This window comes from Salvelinus sp. IW2-2015, linkage group LG33, assembly GCF_002910315.2.
Source record: "Salvelinus sp. IW2-2015 linkage group LG33, ASM291031v2, whole genome shotgun sequence".
Taxonomy (NCBI): Eukaryota; Metazoa; Chordata; class Actinopteri; order Salmoniformes; family Salmonidae; genus Salvelinus; species Salvelinus sp. IW2-2015.
Window position 1 is genome coordinate 13,510,319 of NC_036872.1, and position 26,006 is coordinate 13,536,324.

Genomic DNA, 26,006 nt, shown 5'->3' on the forward strand with positions numbered 1-26,006 from the left:
TCACTCCAATTATCTCACACCTCGAGGTGGGAATAAGAGATGTTTGACATTCAAAACAAATTAAGAATTAAGAAAAACATAACCGCCTGTATAATTAGTCAGGGTACCTTGGGATGACCTCACCTCGAGTAGGTTACACGGCGCAGAAATAAGGGTAAAAAGGGACATGTCAAATATTTCCTTAATTGGTTGAAGTGTTTGAGCGTTCTTGGAAGACAAGTCTACAATGTGTACGAAACATCAGGAACACCTGCTCTTTCCATGACAGACTGACCAGGTGAAAGCTATGATCCCTCATTGTCACTTGTTAAATCCACTTAAATCAGTGTAGATGAAGGGGAAGAGACCAGTTTAAAGAAGGATTTTTAAGCCTCGAGACAATTGAGACATGGATTGTGTATGCGCCATTCAGAGGGTGAATGGGCAAGACAAAAGATTGAAGTGCCTTTGAACAGGGTATAGTAGTAGGTGCTAGGGACACCGGTTTGAGTGTGTCAAACTGCAACGCTGCTAGGTTTTACCACGCATAACAGTTTCCTGTGTGTATCAAGAATGGTCCACCACCCAAAGGACATCCACCAAACTTGACACAACTGTGGGAAGCATTGGCGTCAACATGGGCCAGCATCCCTGTGGAATGCTTGACACCTTGTAGAGTTCATGCCCTGACGAATTGAGGCTGTTCTGGGTGCAGGAATGTGTTCCTGTTTTGTACACTGTGTATACGGTCTTCTACAGCTCTACTGCTCCCTCTGCTGCTATAAAGTAAACTCACCCCACAAACCTCATCAGGCTCACTCACCTATTCACTACTATACTAAATAACCAATTTCCAATTCGCAAAGTCATTAGTTGAAGATCAAAGTGATTTTATTTGTAAAAACAACAATATGTAACCACTTCTAGGAGAAATACAGATTATATGATATATTTACTGATGGTTGACATTAATACCAGAGGTCTCTTCAGAAGAACACAATCAAAACCAGCATTCTGCTGAGAATATATTTCTAGGGAAGAAAGCATTGCTTTTTGTGTTTGCTTTTCAAACTGTGAAACTAGTGTCAAAATTGTCTACCATGATATGGCAAATGGTGGATTTTGATTATTGTTTGTTAAATAAAATATGTAGCATGGAAACAATTGAAAAAATAAATGTTCATTACAAAATAACGTTATTTTACAAATTAGTCTCATCTACACATTTGAAGCATCAAGTTCAACTAGAATACCTGCAAAATGGGACGTATGTGATACAGGCCACTATGCACTTAGGTGGAGAAAGACTTTGTTTGTAGCTTTTTCACTTGCCCTCCATTCAACTTGTATTGCTTTTTAGTGAGGTCTTAGAGGTGACTTGTATAAAAAACGTGCAGGATTCAGTGGAATGATGTGTAATAATACTTGATGTGCATTGAGTCATGCACATCTTAATCCCTAATGAATAATTTCCCATAGTGCTGTAAACAGAATATTTAAACTTTTGACACCTTCGATTGCAAACCTTAAGCTCCCTCTAAACTGAATTCCTCAAGAAGGTTATGGTCACTGTCCAATTAGTTTGTTTTCTTCCCCAAAGAAAAGGCAGGATCATAACAGGCCTCACGACGTTCCCAAATGAATTACATTGATTTAAAAATGGAAAGGCTCCCATGTTATCCCAAAACATGAAGATTCCAAAAATGTCCCAAAAGTAAGGTCTCAATCACCATGTACAGAAACCCTCTTTTCCCGTCTGCAACGATTGCGTTGAGACAACTAAGTATCTAGTAAAAGAAAGTGGATCACTGATGATTCTAATCACATCTTTGTTTTCATCACCATCTTCACGCCTTCTAGATCGGTCACTCAGTGTAGCAATGAGGTCATTCACATCTTTCCAATACCACAGAGATACAGTAACTAGCCTGCCAGGTCCATAACGCCTAGCACACCTGTGGCAAGGAGCAGATGTCAACACTTCACAGCTAACTGGCATGGCACACACAGCACCCCCACCCCCCAAAAAAGTGTTAAAAATAGGAACATGCATTAATACATACACTGATACAGAGAAAACTATGCATGTTAGCCACAAGACTAATTGGCTTTTAAGGAACCCAAGGGCAGGAATGTGTCATATTGGGAGGAATGTCCAGTCCTCTCTCCCTTTTACTTATCTTACGCTACATAGGGACAGGAACAGCCTGGCACAGTGAGGATTTGTCTGGTCTCAGGACATCAGGCCCATTACCACCTGGCTAGGAGAATAAACAGTCACAAGTCATGCTGGTCCGGAGGATTTATGCACACGTACGAGGCACACGTCATGTCACATTTCACTTGAAAGTAAAACATGCTTGCATGCTAACGAAGTTCCTTTGAATGTATGGAAAGTACAGAATTGATAGGGAATGGATGTCCTCGTATTGTAAATTTCAGACAAGATTGTTGTGCGTTCCTTTTTAGGAAGGGGAATGTAACAGATGGAAGCACATACCAAGGCTGCTCTCTGGTGGTGAAGAATGGAAGCACTCTTTGCTTATCACCAAGGCTAACTGGGACTTTAAACAAGATTTATCTCTCTTAGGCATTCCTATTTCCTACACACCACAGGTGATTTGGAGATTTGAATGAATATTGAAGAAAGACAAAAAGGTGCATTTTGCCCAAACGCAGGCAGGTTGAGTAAAACCCTAGAACCTGCTACACTATTGGGAGGTCTTTGACATGTTGAAAAAGGAATGCATCATGTATACAATAACTACACTACCAGTAAATGAGTAACATGTCTCCCTTTCACATCACTAATAGTCAGAGTAAAGAATAATGAAGAGGTAACATTTGGATTAAAGTAGTAGAACACTTAGAAGTGATGCATTAGTGAATGCTGCTGACTGTGGTCTAGGCAATACGGTGTCATAAAAGCAAGCAGGAGGAGAAAAAAAAATCTATAGAAAAATATACAATTGTCGCACATGGTTGGGCAGCAGTGCCATTGGCCATGATACACCCAGTTGCAGGTTGATGGCAGAGCTGTGCTAGTGCCTTGTAAAGAGATAGAGGGCTTGGTTGGCATGCAGAGGGCCTAGAGTGAGTGAGTGGGAAGATCTCAATGGCATACTCCTCGTGCCCTCGCTCCTCATCTCCTTCTCAAAACCCCCTGGAGGAGAAAGTCAGAGGGGAGAGACCTCTGGCTTTCTCATCCAATGGCTTTTGAGAAGGAGACGAGGAGAGAGGACGCAAGTGGTATGCCACTGAGATCGTCCCAATGACAACTGGAACATCCTCCGTAGAGCTATCCTGGAATCTCCCACAGAGGTCAGGGGGCACATATGCCTGGCCTGGGGCAGAGCAATGCTTTTTGTGTCTGGGTGACATCAGATTTAGACTCTCATTGTGGAAGTGAGTCATGTCCAGGATAACACAGGGATTGTTCCAGTTCCTCTTTTACTACTCACTCCTCCACCTTGTTCATGCCCAGTTTCAGACATGCAGTTCCACCCTCTGCCCAAAGCAAGAGCTACAGGTATGTGTCCTGATCTGCCTCTATGCTACTCAGGCTCTGTGTGGACTTCTGGAGGGGCGACACTGTTAGAAGAGACTGGTTGTTAAGCGGTGGTTCGTGTGGCGGTGGAGAGTCTTCAGGCGTGTTTGGGAGGGGTGTGTCATTGACGAGGGGCTGCTGTACTGTTGTGTCTCTGAGAGTAGGCATAGGATCTCCCAGTGGAAGCTGGGGATCTCCCAGTGGAAGCTGGGGATCTCCTAGTGGAAGCTGGGGATCTCTCTGGGGGTCACCGGCTAAAGGATAAGGGTTGGGGATCTCCATGAGAGCAGGGGCTTTCTTCATACTTCCTTTCTTCTTGCTCTTCTCCTCCTTGCTCTTCTCTCCCTTCTTCAGCTGAGGTGTAGGCTGAGGGGGAGGCAGGGGTGACTCTACGATGATGGTGGGGTTCTGACGCAGGTCCTGGCGACTAGGAGGCTCCGAGGCCATAATAGCCCTAGCACCGTGCATTCTGGGAGGGGACTTGCAGTGAAGCTCACCACGGTTCTTCCTCCAGCGCTTCAGCTGAACATGGTGCTCCCTTTCAATGTCCCGCTCTGACACAGGCACCTCCAGAACCTGAGGGAGAAGAGAGGTTACTGCTGGTGGTTGATATTACAGGCACATAGTACACTGTGTTACTAAATAGAAAATTGGTTTAGTCTGCCTTGAAGGAAATGTCATGCAAAAAGACCAGGGCTAATGGCCAAGAGGAGAAAAGGCTTTTCAGTGGGGATTCATTCCAGTCCTAATCTTAACCTTGTTAGTAAATGTCAAACTGCCTGAGGCTGAAGGAGCTTCTCACAGTGAGAATGGTCAGAGAGGCCATTGTCAAACTGAAGAGACACTCACACGAAGCCAGGGAAAGGGACAAGACACAGACTAATCAGAACTGTGGTCAATGTGTCTCTCTCTGCATCACTTGAACTTCCACCCTGAACTCTACATTTCTACAGTACTACAGACTTCTGAACAGCCATTGTCCTCCACAGACAAACACAGATGACTATTCTCAATCTGGGTGAAATAGGGGTGTGATCTCATTCTCTTGGTCCTTTCTACTACCCCAGTCTGCTCAAAGACCATACTTATCCTGCGGTTATGCACCTCTAACTGTGTTTATTATTGGGTAAGTCCTGTGTCTCTCTACCGTCATTGACTCCCTGCTAGTGAAGTCCTTACCTCCCTGACTAGGAAGCCCTCCTGCATGTAGCGTGGCTCTATGGCCCTCAGCAGCTCCATGGTCTCATACTGGCCCTGACACGCCTTCAGCTTCTCACGGGTACCCAGCATGCATTTCAGCAGCACCAGGCCCACCCGGAAGATGATCTTCACACCTGGGGGAGGGGTCAGAGGTCACACGGTCACTAACTGGACATGAGGGATGATCGCAGATGTTAGAATCCACAATTACAAGCATCACAGGAACTTTATTGATTATCTCATTTGGGTGATCAACAATAAGGAAGAGTGAGTTAAGTTGAGCCACCCTTGTTTCTAGGAAACCATTCACAAAATGTATAATTTGACCAAATATTTAGGAAGTGGTCATAATTTTATGGCGTCTGTGGTTAGGTCCCAAAAACTGTTTTTCACCAAGTCAAATGTATATTAACCAAAGTAGATCATTTTAAGACCTTGCTATACATCAGTTGGGCTCTCTAAAAGTTTCCATTGGAGGTCCTAAACCTTGCATGAAAGTGAATCCTTGTAGCTGTTTTGGGTAATATAGTCAAAATGTTAGCGTTGGGGTAAGTTCAGCCAATGGCCATGGAGTAAGTTGAGCCAATTGAAGTGTTCTCTTCCCAGGTGTAATGTAAGGCATTATGGCTGGGATATGAGGTAACAACAGGGCCTGGTCCATGTGAAGTTTTTTTTTATGGTGTTAAATGTGTTAAGATGCTTAAAATTATTAAAAGACCAAAAAGCGATTGTGATTGTGTTGAATTGTGCTTGGGAAACAAAGATGGACATGGCTTTAAAAAGGTAGTGGTAAAAACAGGGGTCTTAACATACCATGTCCAGCAGCTCTATACCCGGGGTAAGTGGTGCCAAGAGACCACTTTTTTTAGACAAGCTATGTTTTCAAAACTGTTATGTTTACATGAATTCTGATTATTTCCAGGGATAAGCAATATCCTGAAATATATATAGATCTCTTTGTTAGAAAGAATACTATATTTCCCTTGACAGAGTGAATAAAAAAATAAAAAAACATACCCCACTCTCCCTTACTGTATATGTATAGTGTAAACTGGAGTTTGTAACTAAATGAATGCAAGACAGATATTTGTATGGAAGTTTCTGCAACAAACCGTCACAGAGGAACATGTCCCAGACGCGGAGCACAGAGGCCCAGGGCAGGGTGCGTGAGAAAGCACACATGAACCACTCTGTCATGTAGAGGATGGGCTCCATCTTGTGTTTCTCCAGGTGGCGGTAGACTAAAGGGGAGACGCGCCGAGTCAAGGCATACAGGATTTCTCCATCTAACTGGATGGCCTCCTGCAGGGACAGAGGAGCATGTAGTCTTATACTGACAGGATAACAAATCATATCTTGTGTGGTCTAGTTAACTCTATGTGCCTTTTCCTGTAGAGCGAAGTGAAGGGCACATGTCTTACCAGCCCAGCACTGTAGTATCCAGGAAGGTACTTCTCACAAATTTGGACCAGCCCCCAGAATGCATCCTGTGGAAAAACATACAGATAGTGGTGTTAGGAAATTGTGAACGGAACCTTCCCTTTCAGAGGGAACCAAAACTAAAGCACACACTAGCGGCAGGCAAACTACAGGTGTAGCATACATAAAACAATTCCATCGTAAATAGGAAGCTGGTTCAGAGCACTATTCACTGAGCTACACCACAGGTCAGGCAGTGAGAGAACCACAGTTCAAGCATGAGGAGGCACAGGGTTCACCTCAGCAGGCATGTGCATGAGCAGCACAGCAGCAATGGGGGCCTGGGCTTGACAGTAGCCCTCCTCTGGCCTGTACAGTGTGTAGGCCTTCAGAATACGGAACAGGTCCTGTTGCCTGTGTGGGTAAACAAACATACAACCCCATGAACACAGCAAAAGGTCAAAAAAGACTAAAAGTCAAACATCAGTCACTGAGTGAGGGTCAATTATTCCATTGTGTGAGACAACTAACCCATGGCCTCCCCGTGACACAAACATCTCATGGAAGGGGAACTGTCTGTGCAGGTCTTTCTCAATCACATCCAGCTCCTTCGGGTCTCCAGCCTGACTGTCCAGCTCCTGAAACAACACCAGGGAGTCAACCACATTCCCACACAGTAAAAACACACAGAGAGCAAAAGAAAAAACATAACCAACCTCGAACTTCCCTCGGTTCTGTTCCCTCTTCACTTTTCCCCCTGACAGGTAAAGCCAAGCACGGCCTCGCAGTGAGGGAGGAATCCCTTTCTGACACCGCAGTCTCACCTGTTAAACAGAGACAAAAATGTATTCGTCACCAACCAAGGAATGTGCCAGTGAAAATAAAGCTGCATTGCAATAGAGTTGTTATACTACATCTTTATACTGTAGGCCAGTATCGTTGACTGAACAGGATGTACCTCGTATTCAGTGAAAACAGAACAGGCCTTTGGAAATAGGTGATCCAAGACAATATTGTACAGGTTCAGTGGAATAATGTCTTATTCACAGTACTACTCAGTCCATTTATTTTTACTGAGATCATAGGCCCCTCCTCCTCCTCCCCCCAGAAGAGTGTGAACATCCATGAGGATGTCATGGAACAACAAAGTAGAGAAGGGGAAACAGAGACACTATGACCTTCACTGACTGACCTCAATTAACCAGCATAGCAATCAGAGGCAAAAAATGCCTACTGAATAATTGTGTGTATATTTAAGTGTGTGCTTCAGTGCGTTTCATGTGGTAATGCCCTTAACCAAGTCCATACTTGAGWTTGCAGTGAGAACAAGCTAGTCGCTGTCAAACCGGAAATCTCACCACCATCTTTGTAACAGGGACGTGATGTTAGTACAACCACACCCAGAGTCTTGCTCTGTTACTTAGCCCAACATGGAGTCAGTGAGGGAGATGAAGGGTCCTTGCTATCCGGGTTCCTTGGGACATCCATACTATATTAAAGTAAAATGGTTAGCTAAGGTTAGTGTTTACGGTAAGGACCCCCTAAGGATCCTGGGAAAGCACTAACCGGAGACAAAGGGACGGGTTGTGTCACTCCCTGCTGCTGACTCATGGAAAATTAGATGAGGCTGTAGTTGAATAGCTAACGTTAGACACACGGGTAGATCCGGCTAGGCAACTGGAGATGAAAACAAACTGGCCAAAGGCCAAAGACAAGCATAACCTCCATGAAGAAAACTATCATCAAAAGGTCAGCTTCTTCCAACCATTTTAAGTTTACAGAGGAACAAACAAGCCAATGTCCGAGTGACATACAGGTTATTCACTGGCTTGTCTTTGAATTATTGGGCACTGCAAAATGTTGTCATCATCCAATACAACCCAAACCCCCAACATGCCTGCCCTGGATAGAGGATGGAAGTAACAGTTGGATTTACACATACAGGGCAGAGTGCCAACAAGATGAAAGTACTAACTAGGCCCCGGTTGGCTAATAACATAATAAGGAGTTGCCACATACTGTGAAAGAACTTATTTAGGATCGTTTGAGGAATAATTAAGACCAGATGGTGAGAGACAGTGTCACAACAGTCTAGACATGGCAACAAATTAAGTTGTGTCAGCCCTATGAATGTTCCAACTCTCAGCAACTCTCTGACCTTTTTGTGTCTCTTGACCATCCATTTGTCCCAGTTGCTGAGCATGTCCAGCCACTTGACCTCTCGCTGTCTCAAAACCTCTGGAGGGACATCCTGAGCCCTGGGGGAGAGACAGAACAACAAGAAGAAAAATATTAGAATTAACAAAACTATATCTAAGAAAAATAATATAATCTCAGAAATGTGAGTGTGCATTACAGCTAGTTTTATATAAACTGTGTCTAGAAGAACTACAATGCAAATGTACAGGTTTTGAAGCATTAAAGATAAGAGATTCAAGCAGGGGAAAAGGGAAAAACAGGTAGGCTATCAGAGGCATTCGATTTTCCCTCTACGTACTTAGGCAGGGCGGGCCTGGTGCAGAACCAGTCAAGAGATGAGGTAATTCTATAATGTGGTAAGTTTGGCTCTATCCAAGAAACGGAACTGAGAATAGAACACTCACAATGCATGACAAAATATAGGCCTAACATTTTCTTATATGTTGGTCTGATGGCGCTCAACTAGTATGTAATCATGAGCACAACCTTGTAATCATGAGATGTAAGAAGTCTTCAAAGAGAGGCCTTTACATTTTGACAATCCTCTTTCCTAGAAGTCTGCTGTAATTCTGTTCACTCCAATACCCAAAAATGTGCAAAGAGCTATAAATATGTGTATCTTCCTTTGCAAGTTTGCCTACCACCCTACACAAACGAAAATAAAACACTTTTGTCTTCCACTTCCTATACAACCCTGAGCCAGAATAGGCACTCCAACAACAGGGCACCAGAGCTGTGGCATAAGGCCAGTCAACCTCGCAGAAAACAGGAAGCTCCCAAGCAACTAATGCTTGGCACAACTTTCACTCATTCCTCCGCTCACAGTGTGCTACTCAGCAGGGCCAAGGGGCATGAGCACAAGAACAGAGCCTTCTCACAATCAGAGAGACTCACTTGTTACCTCTGCTCTGGCAAAACCAGAGAGGAAATTGGAAAAGTGATCATGGCGCAGATAATAATGAAATACGTAATATTTTTTAGATATTGTTTGGAAGGTGAAGGGAGCAGTAATCCAATGACAGAATCCAGTTGTGCTCCAACTCTATACATCTTAAGGGAACTATTAACGTTAGGAAAAGAGCGGGATCAAAGTCATAAAAAAAGATGTGTAGAAGGAAGTACATGTGCTCTAGAAAACAAAACCTGGTGTCCCTCCAATCACAAAAGGGGAGCGTTTGAGTCTCCATGCTGCCAGCATTTATATGCCATCAGTGTCCATAAGGCATTTTCATTCAAAGACACACAACAAAAGAGATGGATGAACAGGAAAGGAGATTAAGATGATAAAGCCGGTCAGCGTCGCTCTTCACACCACTCAGGTTATTTTCGGTTTGCCTCCAGAGTATTCTGTTCTTATCTTATACAAGACCAAACATTGGACATCAGGGGCCTCCCTGACCTTTAGAGCAGAGAAGTGGTTGGAAGGGAGGGCTCTGTTTACAGAGACTTTATGTTAGAAAATGTGTTCGTCTTAAAATAGTATTGTATTTAAAATTACATAGTTAGCTAGTGAAATAAAACACATTCTGTTAGAAGTGAGTTTCTGTCAAGTCCACCTCAAATAGCCCTTTCACATATCAACTAGGTGACATGATCGGGAGGTTGATACTAGTGCCATTTCTTTTTAATGGGTGGGGTTTGAGACGAGACAAACCTTTATAAACACACATTTGATGTAGTTCAGTTCATGTACATCTGAAAGAACTGGCATTTGGTAAACATTTCACACCTTCCCCACCAAAGTTGTGAGAGTTAGCCAACCAACTATAGGAGTGTACAAGCTTACAAATGATGGGGCCATGCGAGCAGAACACCAAGGTTACTTACGATTCTTCTGAATACTGTTGCGCCCCTCCAATAAATCCATATTTATCAGTGTGCCTGTCGTTGGTAAAGCCGTTAATCTCGGAGTCTGAGCCAAGGGAGCTCTCGTCGTCCATATGACTGCTGCTAATTGTCCTGATACTTCTTGAGTCGGCCGATTTTCGACCATTCTCTATTTTAGCCATGATAGCTCAAAATTAACCAAAGCTAACGTTATTTCGTTGGCACTGTCACAACCAACAGTATGAAACCAGACGAAAGTTTCCAAACAAACAAAAACATTGCCATGGCATGGAACACGTAACTAGGCTAGCTAGTTAGCTAGGGTTAGCCGCTAACAAACAGCCTGTCAGGACTAATCGAGTTTAAAAAGCAAAGTTAGTTAGCTACTACCGTTAACTAGCTAGTTACTTCATCTGGTTATTAACACAAACAAATACTTAACATGATCTCTGAGCGAGCCAAATTAGTAAATACCGCAAAATCCCCCGTATGATGTTGACTTTCCAGACTTTCAAAGCTGACTAACGCGTTAGCCTAGCTAGCTTGTGATGTGTCAATGATGTATTAGTTCGCTAGTAAGTTAACCGGCTAGCTAAAAACGCATGCTAGGTTGAAATAACTTCCATCGACTACATGTTAATCTTACTAGCACAATTCACCACAAATGTGACATTTGTGTTTGTTATGTCGGTGAAGCAAGCTAAACAACGTATGTGTCATTCCTTCCTTCCTGGTCCATGGATTCCGTTTCCTCGCCTGGGGGGGAAGTTCGGCTGTCTCATTTAGTCTGTGTTCAGGGTGTAATTAGTCCAAAACAGTTGCAAAAGGTAGGTCCCTCCCTGTTTCGTTTAAGAAATCCATTAGTCGATTGACGCATCCCGAAAATCGGTCTTCTCGCGAAACGGTTTGACCTACAAACTATTATGACCACTCTATGGAAAGGGGAGACTCAAGTGTCACCGGTAACGTTTACATATATATATATTTTTTTTTTAATGTATTATGGTAGTTGTGCGCCTACTCCAAAAAAGGGGTTACATGTGTAAAAAAATAAAAATGCAAAAATAATTTCCTGAGCTTTCTTATCTCCTAGATATAGGACTGACACTTCAAAAACGTGTTATTTTTTGACTGTCTTTTTTTGTCATTTATGAATGGTGTTATTCAATGCCTTTCTCTGGGCTATAGTAGTAAAGGCCAAATTCTATATTTTATCAAATCATATATACATTACACACACACACCTAAAGAGGTCCTAAAATGCAATATCAAATAGCTAAATGAGCCATAGTATGACCATCTTAAAACAATTCCCCCAACAGCTTAAACTTACATCTATTGCCACATCAGCTGCCTCACTTTTGAAATTCTGCTTACTTTTAATATTTTGAGCTACGCATATAATATCCCACTTGCACAGCATGACAATATGCCCCATTCCATTCAACATACTGAACAAACTAAAATGACAATGGTGGCATTTTATAACTTTATTTGATGATTGACATGGGCTGTAAGTTCTGGACATGGGTAACAAATACACTGACCAAACACCCTACAAAACAGCAAAATGAACTACAATCCCCTTAAACAAAACAATTAACCTTTAGAAAATAATCAACGCTTAAAATATGAAACTGTAGCAAGTTATAGTTTTTATGTATGGTTTATTTATGCCTTAAACATTCTTTAAAATTGCTATGACCAACAAAGGATATAAATTGTTTAGAAAGACCTGTTTAGACAAATGTCCCAAACTGGCTGTGTATGGCAGAGAGAAACCTGTTGAGGGGATGTACACCTCACTTCTTTCTCCCACCTCTCTCCTTCAGTGCCAGGTGTATGACTGAACCGTTGTTTATGTTGTAGTAGGCCAGCGAGTTGGAATCTTTGATGAAAATTCCCTGTAATGGAAGAAGTGATAGATGTAAATGACTCGGTCATGCCAGTTTACATTTACAATTATTCAAAACAGGGACGACAATGCCTACCTCATACTGTAGCTTTTGCTTTCCGGCTGGCATTCCAGTGGCTTCATGGATTTTTACTTTAATAACAGACACCTGTGGTGAGAGAATGGAAAGATGAAATATTATAAATATTCCAGTAAATTTGACTCCTGAGAATATGAAGTATAGCTAAAAGAGTGTGGAATGGTGGGTGAACTACTAACATACCTGATCTGTGAGTGGGATAGTGAAATTGAGCGCTTGTCCACTTAGCTTCCATTCAGTCTTGTCCTGCATGTTGGGAACTTGCACTGTGACCGACACTGAACCCTACAAAACAATATATACAGTAGAATAACTATATTTGTACAGGAAGCCTTACATGCCAATATACAGAACTACCAACAGCAAGCATAGGATGACTGACAGGGCATATCTAAATCTAACCGTGGATCATTCACACTACTGCATTTTGCCAGTAGTCCTTCCCATTTAATTGGCCAACAAACCTTGTATCTGCGGAGGAACTCCTCCTCTGGCATGAGGTTGTCCTCTGTCTTCATCTTCTTGCTGGCAGGCTCATCATTATGGGGTTGGGGTGGCTGGGAAGGTGGCTGCGGGTCAGGGCGGGGGCGGGGGGGCTGCGGGACTGGAGGGGCAGGGACAAATGCTGGATAGGGAAGAATAAAAATTAGTCAATAAATAACATGCTTAAGACAATCTGAATTAAAATGATAAATAATCATTCAAGTAATTTGTAGCAATGCATATTTCTGAAGTCATCCATTGGACTTCAAAGTATTTAACACTGTGGGAATAGTGTAGCAATGGTTGTCTTACCAGTTGGGACCACCATGGGTGGTGGTCTGGGGGCCATCATGTGAGGTGGTTGGGGCATGGGRACCACGTTGATGCGGGGAGCATGCATCATGGGGGGCATGGGTGTTAGAACCTGCCCTGAGGCTAGGCGCATCTGCACAGGGGCCATGGGGGGCCGTGGAATCACAGGCACAGCTGACAGGAGAGTGGTGCGTACAGGGGGCAGCATCTACATGATTCACAGTGGAAAATAGACAGTCAACCATATACAGTTGAAGTCGGAAATTTACATACACCTTAGTCAAATAAATTTAAACTCAGTTTCACAATTCCTGACATTTAATCCTAGTAAAGATTCCCTGTCTTAGGTCAGTTAGGATCACCACTTAATTTTAAGAATGTGAAATGTCAGAATAATAGTAGAGTGATTTAATTCAGCTTTTATTTCTTTCATCACATTCCCAGTGGGTCAGAAGTTTACATACACTCAATTAGTATTTGGTAGCACTGCCTTTAAATTGTTTAACTTGGGTCAAACGTTTCAGGTAAGCTTCCACAAGCTTACCTGACAGAGCTGGTGTAACTGAGTCAGGTTTGTAGGCCTCCTTGCTCGCACACGCTTTTTCAGTTCTGCCCACAGATTTTCTATAGGATTGATGTCAGGGCTTTGTGATGGCCACTCTAATACCTTGACTTTGTTGTCCTTAAACCATTTTGCCACAACTTTGGAAGTATGCTTGGGTTCATTGTCCATTTGGAAGACCCATTTGCGACCAAGCTTTAACTTCCTGACTGATGTCTTGAGATGTTGCTTCAATATATCGACATAATTATCCTTCCTCGTGATGCCATCTATTTTGTGAAGTGCACCAGTCCCCCCTGCAGCAAAGAACCCCCACAACATGATGCTGCCACCCCCGTGCTTCACGGTTGGGATGATGTTCTTCGGCTTGCAAGCCTCCCCCTTTTTCCTCCAAACATAATGATGGTCATTATGGCCAAACAGTTCTATTTTTGTTTCATCAGACCAGAGGACATTTCTCCAAAAAGTACGATCTTTGTCCCCATATGCAGTTGCAACCCGTAGTCCGGCTTTCTTAAATGGAGGTTTTGAAGCAGTGGCCTCTTCCTTGCTGAGTGGCCTTTCAGGTTATGTCAATAGAGGACTCGTACCTGTTTCCTCCAGCATCTTCACAAGGTCCTTTGCTGTTGTTCTGGGATTGATTTGCACTTCTCGCACCAAAGTATGTGCATCTCTAGGAGACAGAACGCGTCTCCTTCCTGAGCTGTATGATGGGTGCGTTGTCCCATGGGGTTTATACTTGCATACTATTGTTTGTACAGATGAACGTGGTACCTTCAGGCGCTTGGGAATTGCTCCCAAGGATGAACCAGACTGTGGAGGTCTACAATTCTTTTTTCTGAGGCCTTGGCTGATTTCTTTTGATTTTCCCATGATGTCAAGCAAAGACGTCCTGCAATTTCACTGGCTGTTGGCGAGGTGGGACGCTACCGTCCCGAATATCCCAGAGAGGTTAACAAGAAACAAGAAATTTGTGGAGTGTTTGAAAAACGAGTTTTGATGACTCCAACCTAAGTGTATGTAAACTTCCGACTTCAACTGTATATTGACATAATAACCTGACAGAAAATAAGTGTTTTAGCACTTCTATTGAACAAGAAAGCAACTTACGGAAGGAGGGGCCCGAGCKATCGTGTTCATTGGAGGGTTGGGTTTGGGCAGAAGGGGGGKAGAGGAGATAAGGGGTGATTGATGATGATGGTAAAGCTCAGGCTTGCTCGGRCCAATCTTCTCTTTGCTTTCATCCTCCTGCACCAGTCCCTTGGCCTTGTGAATGGCCTCAATCTGCTCTTGTAGGGTGATGTTGGCCTGTGCTGCCTGCTGAGTACGCGCCATGCTGCCAGAGTGCCCATCCCAGGTCACCTAAAGAGGGAAGGTGCATTAAGTAAAGACTTTGACCTCATAATGACAACGAAAATAAATAAGATTGAACCTAAACAGCAATTATACACTAATCACTCATAAACCACATGGCTATTTCCCTCTCTTCGCTTGCACGCACCTTCTCCTCAGGCTTCTGGATCTCCTCTTCTCCAATCTTCTTACCGATGGCTGTCTCCTCCACACCAAAGATATCAGTACGCCTCTCAGCCAGCTGTTTTAGGCTGCTCTCAATGTCCATGCCAGGGGCGTAAACCTCGTCCTCGATTTGCCTCTCTCTAATGCCGCGGTCTCTCTGCTCCAGCCAGCGGGGATCCAGTAGTCCAATGCGCATGTGCTCCTGCATCTTACTGGCTTGGATCCTCTCACCCGTGATGGGAGAGATGAGGAACTCATCCAGAGTCTTGGCTGGAGGCTGGGGCTTGGAAGCTACAGGGCAAGAATAATGGATAAAATGTAAGGGCAAATTAAGAACAGGCATGTATTTTCAAGTCCTTTATGTCATACATGATAATAAATCATCTAGATATTTAGATCCTGATGATGAAATCCCTCTCACCTTTGGGGTCGTAGTCCTTGCGGATAATGACCTGGTCTGGAGTAGGGGGCAGTGGGGGTGGCATGGGGTTGTCTGGGGGCAATGGTGCCTTGCCATCATCCTCTTCATCAGAACCCTGGGGAGAAGGCATCAAAGACTCTACATTGATTACACCATTTCCTAATAATAGTAATATTATTCAGATTCAATCAGTAACTCTGAAGAAGTAATACGTTGTTAATGACATCCTGTTGTGTGTGTCTACTAAAACAGGTTGTGTTTACTAACCTCATCCATGTCTTGCAGCTGTGTGTCCTGATCAGGCTGTGTGGGACGCCCATCATCCCGATCCTCCTGCTCAACGTCATCCTCGTCCTCACTTTCAACCTCCATCTCCACCTCCTCGCTCTCTCCAAACTTGTCATAACGCTCCTGGGTCAGGATGCGAGCTCCCAGCTCCTCAGGTGTGGTGGGTGGGGGAAAGTGGCCTGTTGCAAGTCACAACACCATCATTACAAAGCTATTGACACAGGGGGTGGATAACATTCTCTCAGGAACAGGAAATATCTATTCAAATAATCTTGTCTGGCTCTCAGTTCATTTCCCTACCTTGCTCATTAGGCTGGAAGTCCACGGTCTCCACCACTACAAAGTCATGCCAGTCAATTTGGGCGTAGGACACACGCTCTTTCTCCCGCTCCTCCTCCTCCTTCTTCCTTTCACGCTCCTGAAATTTCGCCCACTCAACGCGGTACCTCACCTGTTGGTAAAACCAGGAGATAAGCTGTTAAGACAATGAACATTTTATGAGCCAATGGTGGGTAAACCCTACCAGACCAGGGCAGAAAAGTGTTATTGTGTAGTTTATTTGAAAATACCAACTTCTCAAATACTCAAGGTAGTCAAATATAGTTTGTAGAGTTTCAACTAAAAAGGCCACTATTTTCTTTGATAATCAAATACAGGTCTCAGGAAAACTAATAATATTGAAAAGTATTTTGAATACCTCTCAGAAAACCAAATCATATTTAAAAGGTATTCGAATATATGCACGTTTTTTGAAAACAAAAAATATATTTTTTGGGCATGCTGTATTAATTTTGATAGACTCACGTTTACCGGACTGCCTTACTTTCACCCGAGTGAGACATAAAGTAATACAGCAACACTTGACAGCAAGTTCTTATACATGTGTAGTAACTTTGATTATTACAAAAGCAAAATTGTGGTTACATAGGTTACATTGCTTTATAATGGAGTTATTACACGAGTGGAAAAAGGAAGTCACTATTCCTTGTGTACATTAGTACGTGTGACAGATCGATTGTTTTTTCGTTAGGTTGTTGGTCGACCGAGATTGTTTTAGTCGAGCAGTAACAAATATACATACATACATACATACAAACACACACCACAAGTTTGGACACACCTACTCATTCAAGGGTTTTTCTTTATTTGTACTATTTTCTACATTTTAGAATAATAGTGAAGACGTCAAAACTATGAAATAACACATATGGAAGCATGAAGTAAGCAAAAAAAGCAAAAAGTGTTATATCAAAATATATTTTATATTTGTGATTCTTCAAAGTAGCCACCCTTTGCCTTGATGACAGCTTTGCACAATCTTGGCATTCTCAACCAGCTTCACCTGGAATACTTTTCCAACAGTCTTGAAGGAGTTCCCACATATGCTGAGCACTTGTTGGCTGCTTTTCCTTCACTCTGCGGTCCAACTCATCCCAAACCATCTCAATTGGGTTGAGGTCGGGTGATTGTGGAGGCCAGGTCATCTGATGCAACACTCCATCACTCTCCTTCTTGGTAATAATAGCCCTTACACAGCCTGGAGGTGTGTTGGGTCATTGTCCAGTTGAAAAACAAATGATCCCACTAAGCACAAACCAGATGGGATGACGTATCGCTGCAGAATGCTGTGGTAGCCATGCTGGATAAATGTAGCTTGAATTCTAAATAAATCACTGACTGTTTCCAGCGAAGCACCCTCACACCTCCATGCTTCACGGTGGGAACCACACATGTGGATATCATCCATTCACCTACTCTGCGTCTCACGATGACATGGCGATTGGAACTAAAAATCGCAATCTCAGCTCATCGCACAATAAGTATGAGTGCCTTGACTTCTGCTGAGGCCATTCTTGCCCTGACTTCTGCGGAGGCCATATCACTGTGAATGCTGCATGGCCAATGCAGACATTGGATTGAACATGTGCCCAGATGCACAATGCACAATGCACTTCTCTCTCCAGAATGTGCTCTCTCCTGACAATTTGTGAACATTCATTGTTTCATAACTTCATTGCGTGAATTATTTGCGTTTGATTGTTCGTGTATATCAATTCCCTATTACATACAGCTGAAGTCGGAAGTTTAGCCAAATACGTTTAAACTCCGTTTTTCACAATTCCTGACATTTAATCCTAGTAAAAATTCCCGGTCTTAGGTCAGTTATGATCACCACTTTATTTTAAGAATGTGAAATGTCAGAATAATAGTAGAGTGATTTATTTCAGCTTTTATTTCTTTCATCCCATTCCGAGTGGGTCAGAAGTTTACATACACTCAATTAGTATTTGGTAGCATTGCCTTTAAATCGTTGAACTTTGGTCAAACGTGTCGGGAAGCCTTCCACAAGCTTCCCACAATAATTTGGGTGAATTTTGGCCCATTCCTCCTGACAGAGCTGGTGTAACTGAGTTAGGTTTGTAGGCCTCCTTGCTTTGTAGGCCTCCTAAACAATTGTTGGAAAAATGACTTGTGCCAGGCACAAAGTACATGTCCTAACCGACTTGCCAAAACTATAGTTTGTTAACAAGATACTTGTAGTGGTTGAAAAATGAGTTTTATTGACTCCAAACTAAGTGTATGTAAACTTCCGACTTCAACTGTATAATTGGTTAGTTGGTTTGACTTAACGTTCACCTGGGGCAATGGACATTTACAGAATGTTCAGATAGAAATGTATTGTTTAGATCAAATATGACTGTCAGATATATTGGAATAGTATAGAAGACTGTGTTCTCCATTTCTATCTTCAACATGCAGTTCCATTAATTGAAGGCAGACAATCCAATAGTTTCTGAATATTAGTCACTTCCTGAGATCAGTATTCAAATATTTTGAATAAGTAGTTGCTTTCTCAGATCTGTATTTGAATAGTTTAAACAAGTAATGGCAGTTACTTTCTGAGATCTGAATTCAAATAGTTGTAAAAAGTAGTACTTTTTCGGGATCTGTATTCAAAAGGTTTATTTTCACAAAGCACAGTTAAAACTATAGTTATCCAAGATCTGATCCCAACAGCAGCAAAGCTTCAGGGGCTTACCTGGTCCAGCACCTCCCTGGGGTTCTCAGCCTCTCTTTTCAGCTTCATCAGCAGTCCCTTGGGAGGGATCAGAATCTAGGAAAAAAAGACCCAAGACAAACACAGGTGAGCATCATAACACAACCAGCTGAAGACATGGTCTACTACTAACAAGTCAAATAATTTAAATGATATAATATTTCAACAAAACACACTACATGACAAAGTATGTGGACATCTGCTTGTCGAACATCTCATTCCAAAATCATGGGCACTAATATGGAGTTGGTCACCCCTTTGCTGCTATAACAGCCTCCACTCTTCTGGGAAAGCTTTCCACTAGGGCTGTGGTCCAAACACTTAAGAGACATCCTATCCCCTCAGCCCTCAAATTAAGTAGACACTTCTGATGACGTGTCATGACGTCTGACGAGTACACACTTGCAGGGCAAGGGAAGAAGGAATGATTTTTAAATGGACCATCCTTAGCCGGAAGTTCATCCCGCGATGATTGTGTTTTCAGCCACCGGTAGCTTGTGGGTGCTTTACATATGCTATAGTCAATTAAGAGTGCATGTCTACTTATATTAAATATATAATTATTAATATACGCCTACTGTATGATAGCTAGCAAATTAATTAGCCAACTAATGTTAGCCTGCCTAGCTGAAACTTCTGAAGAAAGATGTTTTATTTCTACAATTTCCAAAAGAACCAAACAAAAACATATTTACGAGACATTTGTGCCGTCATGTGTATTAGTAGCACAATTTCTAACTTATTTGCATTAGTTTTTACTTACACTTGTATGTTGACTTCTCCATTGATGTTGTTTAAGTTTTCGCGTACATTTCTTAGCTGATATTCAATTTGCGACGATTGTACTATGGGGAGTTTCAGGCCCCGGAGTGAACATAATTGCACACTCGCAAAGACGACTAAAAACGAGGGCTGAGGGGCTTACGTTGCAAACTTCTCTTGCTTGACTAATCATTTAGACCACCCTCCAAGATGGCAACGGGGATTCCCCCAAGGTAATAAGGCGAGGGTAAGTGAACGAGGGTGTGTCTTCTTTAAGTGTTTGGACCGCAGCCTAGATGTTGGAACATTGCTGCGGGGACTTACTTCCATTCAGCCACAAGAGCATTAGTGGGGATGTTGGCCGATTATGTTATGTTGGCCGACAACACTGATGTTGGCCGATTAGGCCTAGCTCGCAGTCGGCGTTCCAATTCATCCTTAAGGTGTTTGATGGGGTTGAGGTCAGGGCTCTGTGCAGGACAGTCAAGTTGTTTGCTTTGTGCACAGGGGCATTGTCATGCTGAAACAGGAAAAGTCCTTCCCCAAACTGTTGCCACAAAGTTGGAAGCACAGAATCGTCTAGAATGTCATTGTATGCTGTACCGTTAAGATTTCCCTTCACTGGAACTAAAGGGCCTAGCCGGAATCGTGAAAAACAGCCCCAGACCATTATTCATCACTCTTGAGAACACGTTTCCACTGCTCCAAAGTCCAATAGCAGCAAGCTTTACACCCCTCCAGCCAATGCTGGTGATGGTGATCTTAGGCTTGTGGGCGGCTGCTCAGCCATGGAAACCCATTTCATGAAGCTCCCAACGAACAGTTATTGTGCTGACGTTGCTTCCAGAGCCAGTTTGGAACTCAGTAGTGGGTGTTGCAAACGAGGACAGACAACTTTTACATGCTTCAGAAGTCCTGTTCTGTGAGCTTGTATGGCCTACCACTTTGCGGCTGAGCCATTGTTGGTCCTCGACGTTTCCACTTCACAATAACAGCACTTACAGTTGAGCGGGGAGCTCTAGAAGGACAGAAATTTGACCAACTGACTTGTTGGATAGGTGCCACATTTAAAGTCATTGAGCTCTTCAGTAAGGCCATTCTACTGCCAATGTTTGTCAATAGAGATTGCATGGCTGTGTGCTTGATTTTATACACCCGTCAGCAACGGGTCTGGCTGAAATAGCCAAATCCATTAATTTGAAGGGGTGTCCACATACTTTGTATAAAAAAGTGTGTGTGGCACAATCAATAATAATAATTAGTAAGAAGTTGTACCTTCGTGTACTGCTCCACCAGCTTGGTGAAGTAGTTGAAGAGGCTGTGTTGAGGTCGCAGGAAGTCAAACTGGTAGTTTCGCTGTTCTTTCTGCATGAGCTGTGTGAGGAACTGGCGCCCGTTGCGAGCCACAAACTGGGCGGTCAGCTTGACAACATCCAGGTCGAATGCCGAGATTGAAGGAGGGTCAGCAATGAACTCAAACTCGGGCGGAGGCTCCTTTGGCACCACTGTCTCATGAATCACCTGGGCCTGCACCAACCGGTAAAGGAAACCATAACTTAGAATAGCTCTTTTAAGGCATCAATCACATCTTACACTTTACAGTGAACCATTGACACAATCAGTGATTTATAAATCGATAGACAAGGAACCACTCGATATCTAGGAAGGCACACCTTTTGAGGAAGCTGCTGCGAGTTCAGCAGGGCCTGCTGCTGCATGACCTTTGGCACGGCCGCAGACGGCTCCTGGCCCTTGCCCTCCTTGAATTCATTGACCTTGTGGCGATAGTAAGCATGGTAGGGGTCATTGGGGTTCAGGAAGTTGAACTTTGGGTTGTTGATCTCATTCTGACGGATCCTTGCTTCGAACTCTGGTCCATTCCTGAGAATTAATGCAAGGAAAAGAATGAATGATCGTTGCAATATGACATCATATACAAGACTTCATACAATTTTATAAAAAACATGACAGAATGAGAATGAAAAACCAACCTGGCAACAAAGCTGGCAGTCTTATCAACGATGTTTCGGACCTCAGGAGGTGGATAGATGATCCCAACTATGGGTTTCGTTGCTGGGGTTTCCCCTGTAGGCTCATCTGCCTGTTGAAACAATAGAAATTGAAGTCTCGTCACGTGGAGACGTTTGAGGCTACATTAATGACATTTAAATTTACCCTACATCCTACCCTCTTAGTACTATGGTATTAGATCTTCTGATGACTGGGTGGATTTTTCATCAATCCAAACCTTTCCGATAGGGCTGGGCGATATATAGAATTAATTAAAATATATGTTTTTGCACGATATTCCAAATGCCTGTATTGCAAGAATCTAGTTTTTATTTATGTCTGTTTGGTATTGTCTCCTTCAGTCCTTCTGTGCACTTTTCCATTTACACCAGAGATCTGTATATAATGACGAGATGTTCATGTCTCTGCCCTAACAATGGGAGTTCTTGTCCTAACGGCGGGAAGGCAGGCGACAAGCGTAGGTCCAAAATCAGCCCATAGAAACACATTGGGCTTATTTTGGTCAGATTTTGGCGAGAGCGAAACCTCTCACTTCGCCTCATCCTCTCCGTCTACACACACCAAGCCCTTTCCTCCTGCCACTCACAACAACAAAGAGATCACTTCTTCTCTGACAAGCAGTTTCAACTGAATATTAGTATTTGAGGTTTGGACCAACAGAATGGGTCATATGGACACTGAAACACATTATTTTACTGTAATAAAGGATAAGTTAACCTTTCTAACGATAACCTTTTTATGTCTCAGCTCCTCATTGTGCGCAGAGCAGACACAAATAAAACAGGTGTCAAACATTGATTCTAGAAAATTAAATGCTCAGTTTGTCATGCGGTCCAGTCTGTTTTATAAATGTGCAATAAGCATAAAACACAATTATATAAGGAATTGGCAACTTGTTCTCATTCTGAGAAATAAGGTATGCCACTTGATTTCAACATCTGAAAAGTGAACAGGCTAGCATGCTGTTCAAACAGTTGGAGATGGACAGAAGGGTGTGTTCACAACAACTCAACTGTTTTACTTTGTTTGCTAGCAATAGATCCAAGTTGTCTAAACTTGAAATATAACAATTAGCTGGCTACTCACTAACATGTGGGCTTGTGCTTGAGAGATTGTTTATAAGACCCGGGTTAATTTGCCTGATACAAGAAGTTAGTCATTATTAGTGTAATGTGCTTTATGCATGGTTCTGGTAAAATGTGTAACGAAAAGGGCATTTTCATAGACTTGAAAACCAGATCAGTGATTATTGCAAAAAGGCAAATTAAACTATTTTGATAAAACAATACAATTATTAGTGTGTCTTATGGTGTGGAAGGCTTATATTTAGCTTAGTTATAATTTTGTTTTAGCCCTAATTCATTAGATTATTGCTGACTGTTTGAAACGCAGTGTATTTTATCTTTAATTGTACAACAAAGCTCATTTAGAGAAAACAAAAAAACAAACATGATATCTCGCCCATAAGTTAGAAAAAGAATGATCGACATATGATGTTTAGGCCATATCACCCAGCCCTACTTTCAGATATAGCTACACAAGTATCTACACTAGGGTTAGGGTGTAGCTGGAATTCTTTACTTTCTTGACAAGGCCTCTCAGCTGACTTAACTAGTGTGAAAATGTCCAGTGAATTTAAAAAAAAAGTTAATATCCTCTTAAAGTGGAACTGACAGTATTTTAGCAACATTACATTTTATTAAAATCTGTTCATATACACCCCCAGCAAGAATATGACACGTTTTTACATTCTGACAAGCGACCACTTAGTCATTTTAATAAATTCGTAGAATGTTTGGGAATTACGTATACTAAGGCAATTCTATAGCTATTCGATAGCAATATAGAGTGGGAAAGTGGTCGTGCATTTGGACAATTAATAAACAGTGCAGTAGATAAAACCTAATAAAAACATCTGTCTCGTCCAGGACCGGAGTCTACGCAGACTGGTGCGCCATAGCCAATCAGAGGTACAGTAGGCCTATATGCAAGCAAGCCATTTGCCACAAGGGCCAGCCATCCTTCACTTTGAACTGGGCTGTGTGTTTACAGGCAGTTGCAACTTTAGATCATTAGAACGCATTCAGCAAAAGCTACCTGAAATTATTTTTGAAAATATGTTGCTAAATACCACGGGAGTCCTCTTACATTTGGGAACTTTACAGTCCTATTGATCAAACAACCATAAAAAAGGTAGGTTATCTTTCCCTATATGCACATGAACAAGATCAACAACTAATGCTAGCCAGAGCAAGATGAGCTAAAACATAACAAAGGAACATTATATAAACCTTCAAACTTTTTCAGCTAGTTGGCCATCAAATTTGCACTGATAAACGATGGGGGATAGCCTGCTCATCCTTCTGCAGCTTGCCTGACAACGCATGCGTTGTCCCAACCAAGCACCCAAGCTAACTAGCTAAAGTTGGCTAGCTTGCTACTTCCAGTCGCAAATGAGAGAACACCTCACTGACCATTTTACTCACCCTAGCAGAGCTGGTTAGGCTGTTTACATGTTATATAGAGCGTTCTTGACTCATTATTTAAAAAAATGTGCCTTCGTTTACTGATACCGGTTATATTCAGCGTGTCTTACGTGTTCGTAAATTCAGCCGTTATTCTGCGCTCTGGCACACTCACACAAGAGTGCTCTGAAATGCTAAATAGATAACAGGCGTTCAGCATAGCTAGCTAGCAATTCACATTTCTTGCTAGCTAACCAAATGATACCTGAATCTCCAGCTGTAGCCACTGAAAAACGATACGAGGTGGAAAAGTCAGTCACTCACCCACCCACTCCTAAAATGACATGACATCCTCCTAGCAGTTAGTTACCTAGCTATCGTTAGGCTCTGTGTTTTTAGCTTTCTACATATATACACTAGCATATTAGCCTCATTATGAATGACTTGGGATCATTGCCCTTGCTAGTTTGATTGTATTGACATTCCCAGCCTTGGTTACATTAGTCCGTTTTTGAACAAAATATTGAGAAACGGAAACAGTGCATCCCGAGTGGAGGCAGCAAACAATGTACCAGTCCAGCTGTGATTTACAACCTGATAGCAATATTTTTTGGACTACCAAGAAATGTATTGGCGAATTATATAGATTATGCATTGAACTGCATCCATCTATTCTACCAACAATGCCTTAGTGTACACCATGGACTGTTGAGTCAAATAGAACCTATTCTTAAAACCTCTTATCTGTTGGTTTTGTAGCATAAACTGAATTTTATCATTTTTACTGATATGATTGTCTGTTTATTTCATATCTGCAAAATAATTAAAACGCACACCAAAATAATGTTTTGACTTATCCTATACTCATATGCGTGGACATTTGAGGGGGAAAAAACACTTGAAAAACACTTCCTCAAACAGACCGTTGAAAACATGCTTGCTATTTCCTCAGAGGATGAGAGTTGGCCAATCAGCATGAATATTTGAAATGACTGCTAAACACCCACCTCATTATGCTGTTGGGGTACGCCCATACCATTCCAACAAAGAAAAGTTGCCTTTTAACATACTTAATTTTTTTTTTAAATGGAAGGGAAACTATTTCCCTCATATTGTAATTTATTATAGGTCATATTTCACAGAAATTTGTAAAAACTGGACAGTTACTTTAAGTTAGGTAGCGCTAGCTTTAGTAACTAACGTTATACAAACAGAAAAAGATAGCAAAATTATTGGGGCAAAGTTTCTGGACATAACGTTAGCTAGCTACTCTTTTTAGACAATACGCAACACGGTGGTAATGTTACCCCACATCTTCACAATTACAGGAGGTAGTAAAAACGTTAAAGGGCGATTGAGGTAGCAAATCTTACCTTGCTGTTGGGCTCAAGCTGAACAAGTTGTACAGGCCCAGGCGGCATGGCTGCGTCAATTCCTTGATTGGGTTATCTGTTAAAACGTGAAAAGTCCAACAAAAACGTTATTTATCTTCACAATTGCACTACTTGTTGTCGTACTGTATGTCTAGAAACCTAATAAATTGCACAAAATATTTACAGATAGGACCTACGAGTGCGTTTTTCTGTCGTTGACCCGCCTGAAATGGAGGTCTTTTACTTCCGGAAACACATCTAAGCATTGTGGGATTTGCAGTTCTTCTAGCAGGTCGCTGTGGAAATTAAGTGACACCATCCAACCGACTAAGCTCTGCTCGCTCACAGCGTCTTCCTGAAGCAGGCATAACAAGTGGCTAGACACAACACATGAGAGAAAGAGTGCAAGCTACTAAGTTTTGTCAAGATGACCCATCTCTTAGGACTGCGTTGAAAGTCTCCTGAACTATCTAATAGATCTTCAAGGTGCTGTTCTTGATGTCTTCTCTCGGACTGGCCCAGTTCGATTCCACTCCTGGAAGTTCTCAGATAAGCTTTCATTCGATCT

At 42.4% G+C, this 26,006-nt stretch overlaps 2 protein-coding genes across 4 annotated transcripts; both read right to left on the reverse strand.

The window, feature by feature from the left end:
- Positions 1 to 852: 852 nt before the first annotated feature.
- On the reverse strand, positions 853 to 11,109 carry LOC111957627 (TBC1 domain family member 10A). 2 transcript variants are annotated; one of them, XR_011474763.1, is made up of 10 exons: positions 10,172 to 11,109; positions 8,304 to 8,403; positions 6,862 to 6,969; positions 6,677 to 6,783; positions 6,445 to 6,559; positions 6,148 to 6,213; positions 5,839 to 6,028; positions 4,706 to 4,860; positions 3,259 to 4,102; positions 853 to 3,102 (listed from the first exon to the last, which is right to left on the reverse strand). XR_011474763.1 is itself a non-coding variant. In XM_023978505.2 (9 exons), the coding sequence occupies exons 1-9, from the start codon at positions 10,351 to 10,353 to the stop codon at positions 3,503 to 3,505; spliced, it is 1,623 nt and encodes a 540-aa protein (XP_023834273.1). In that variant the 5' UTR covers positions 10,354 to 11,109; the 3' UTR covers positions 853 to 3,502. The 2 variants fall into 2 exon arrangements, 1 of the variants encoding a protein (XP_023834273.1); XM_023978505.2 differs by having other exon boundaries at positions 853 to 4,102.
- A 537-nt stretch (positions 11,110 to 11,646) lies between these two features.
- Positions 11,647 to 25,734, reverse strand: sf3a1 (splicing factor 3a, subunit 1). Of its 2 annotated transcripts, none has more exons than XM_023978821.3 (16): positions 25,636 to 25,734; positions 25,439 to 25,514; positions 21,561 to 21,670; positions 21,243 to 21,450; positions 20,845 to 21,096; positions 18,790 to 18,864; positions 16,050 to 16,200; positions 15,729 to 15,928; positions 15,462 to 15,576; positions 15,024 to 15,331; positions 14,633 to 14,884; positions 12,961 to 13,168; positions 12,630 to 12,790; positions 12,349 to 12,450; positions 12,163 to 12,234; positions 11,647 to 12,075 (listed from the first exon to the last, which is right to left on the reverse strand). In XM_023978821.3, the coding sequence occupies exons 2-16, from the start codon at positions 25,484 to 25,486 to the stop codon at positions 11,974 to 11,976; spliced, it is 2,364 nt and encodes a 787-aa protein (XP_023834589.1). In that variant the 5' UTR covers positions 25,487 to 25,514; positions 25,636 to 25,734; the 3' UTR covers positions 11,647 to 11,973. The 2 variants fall into 2 exon arrangements, with proteins under 2 accessions (XP_023834589.1, XP_023834590.1); XM_023978822.1 differs by having other exon boundaries at positions 25,632 to 25,650.
- Positions 25,735 to 26,006: the final 272 nt, after the last annotated feature.

Excerpts from the sequence above, each read along its gene's own strand:
- LOC111957627 (XM_023978505.2), bottom strand. The coding sequence starts at position 10,353 with ATGGCTAAAATAGAGAATGGTCGAAAATCGGCCGACTCAAGAAGTATC. Across the intron at positions 8,404-10,171 it reads CAACAGTATTCAGAAGAATC|GGCTCAGGATGTCCCTCCAG; the intron begins GTAAGTAACCTT and ends TCTCTCCCCCAG. Across the intron at positions 6,784-6,861 it reads AGAACCGAGGGAAGTTCGAG|GAGCTGGACAGTCAGGCTGG; the intron begins GTTGGTTATGTT and ends GTGTTGTTTCAG.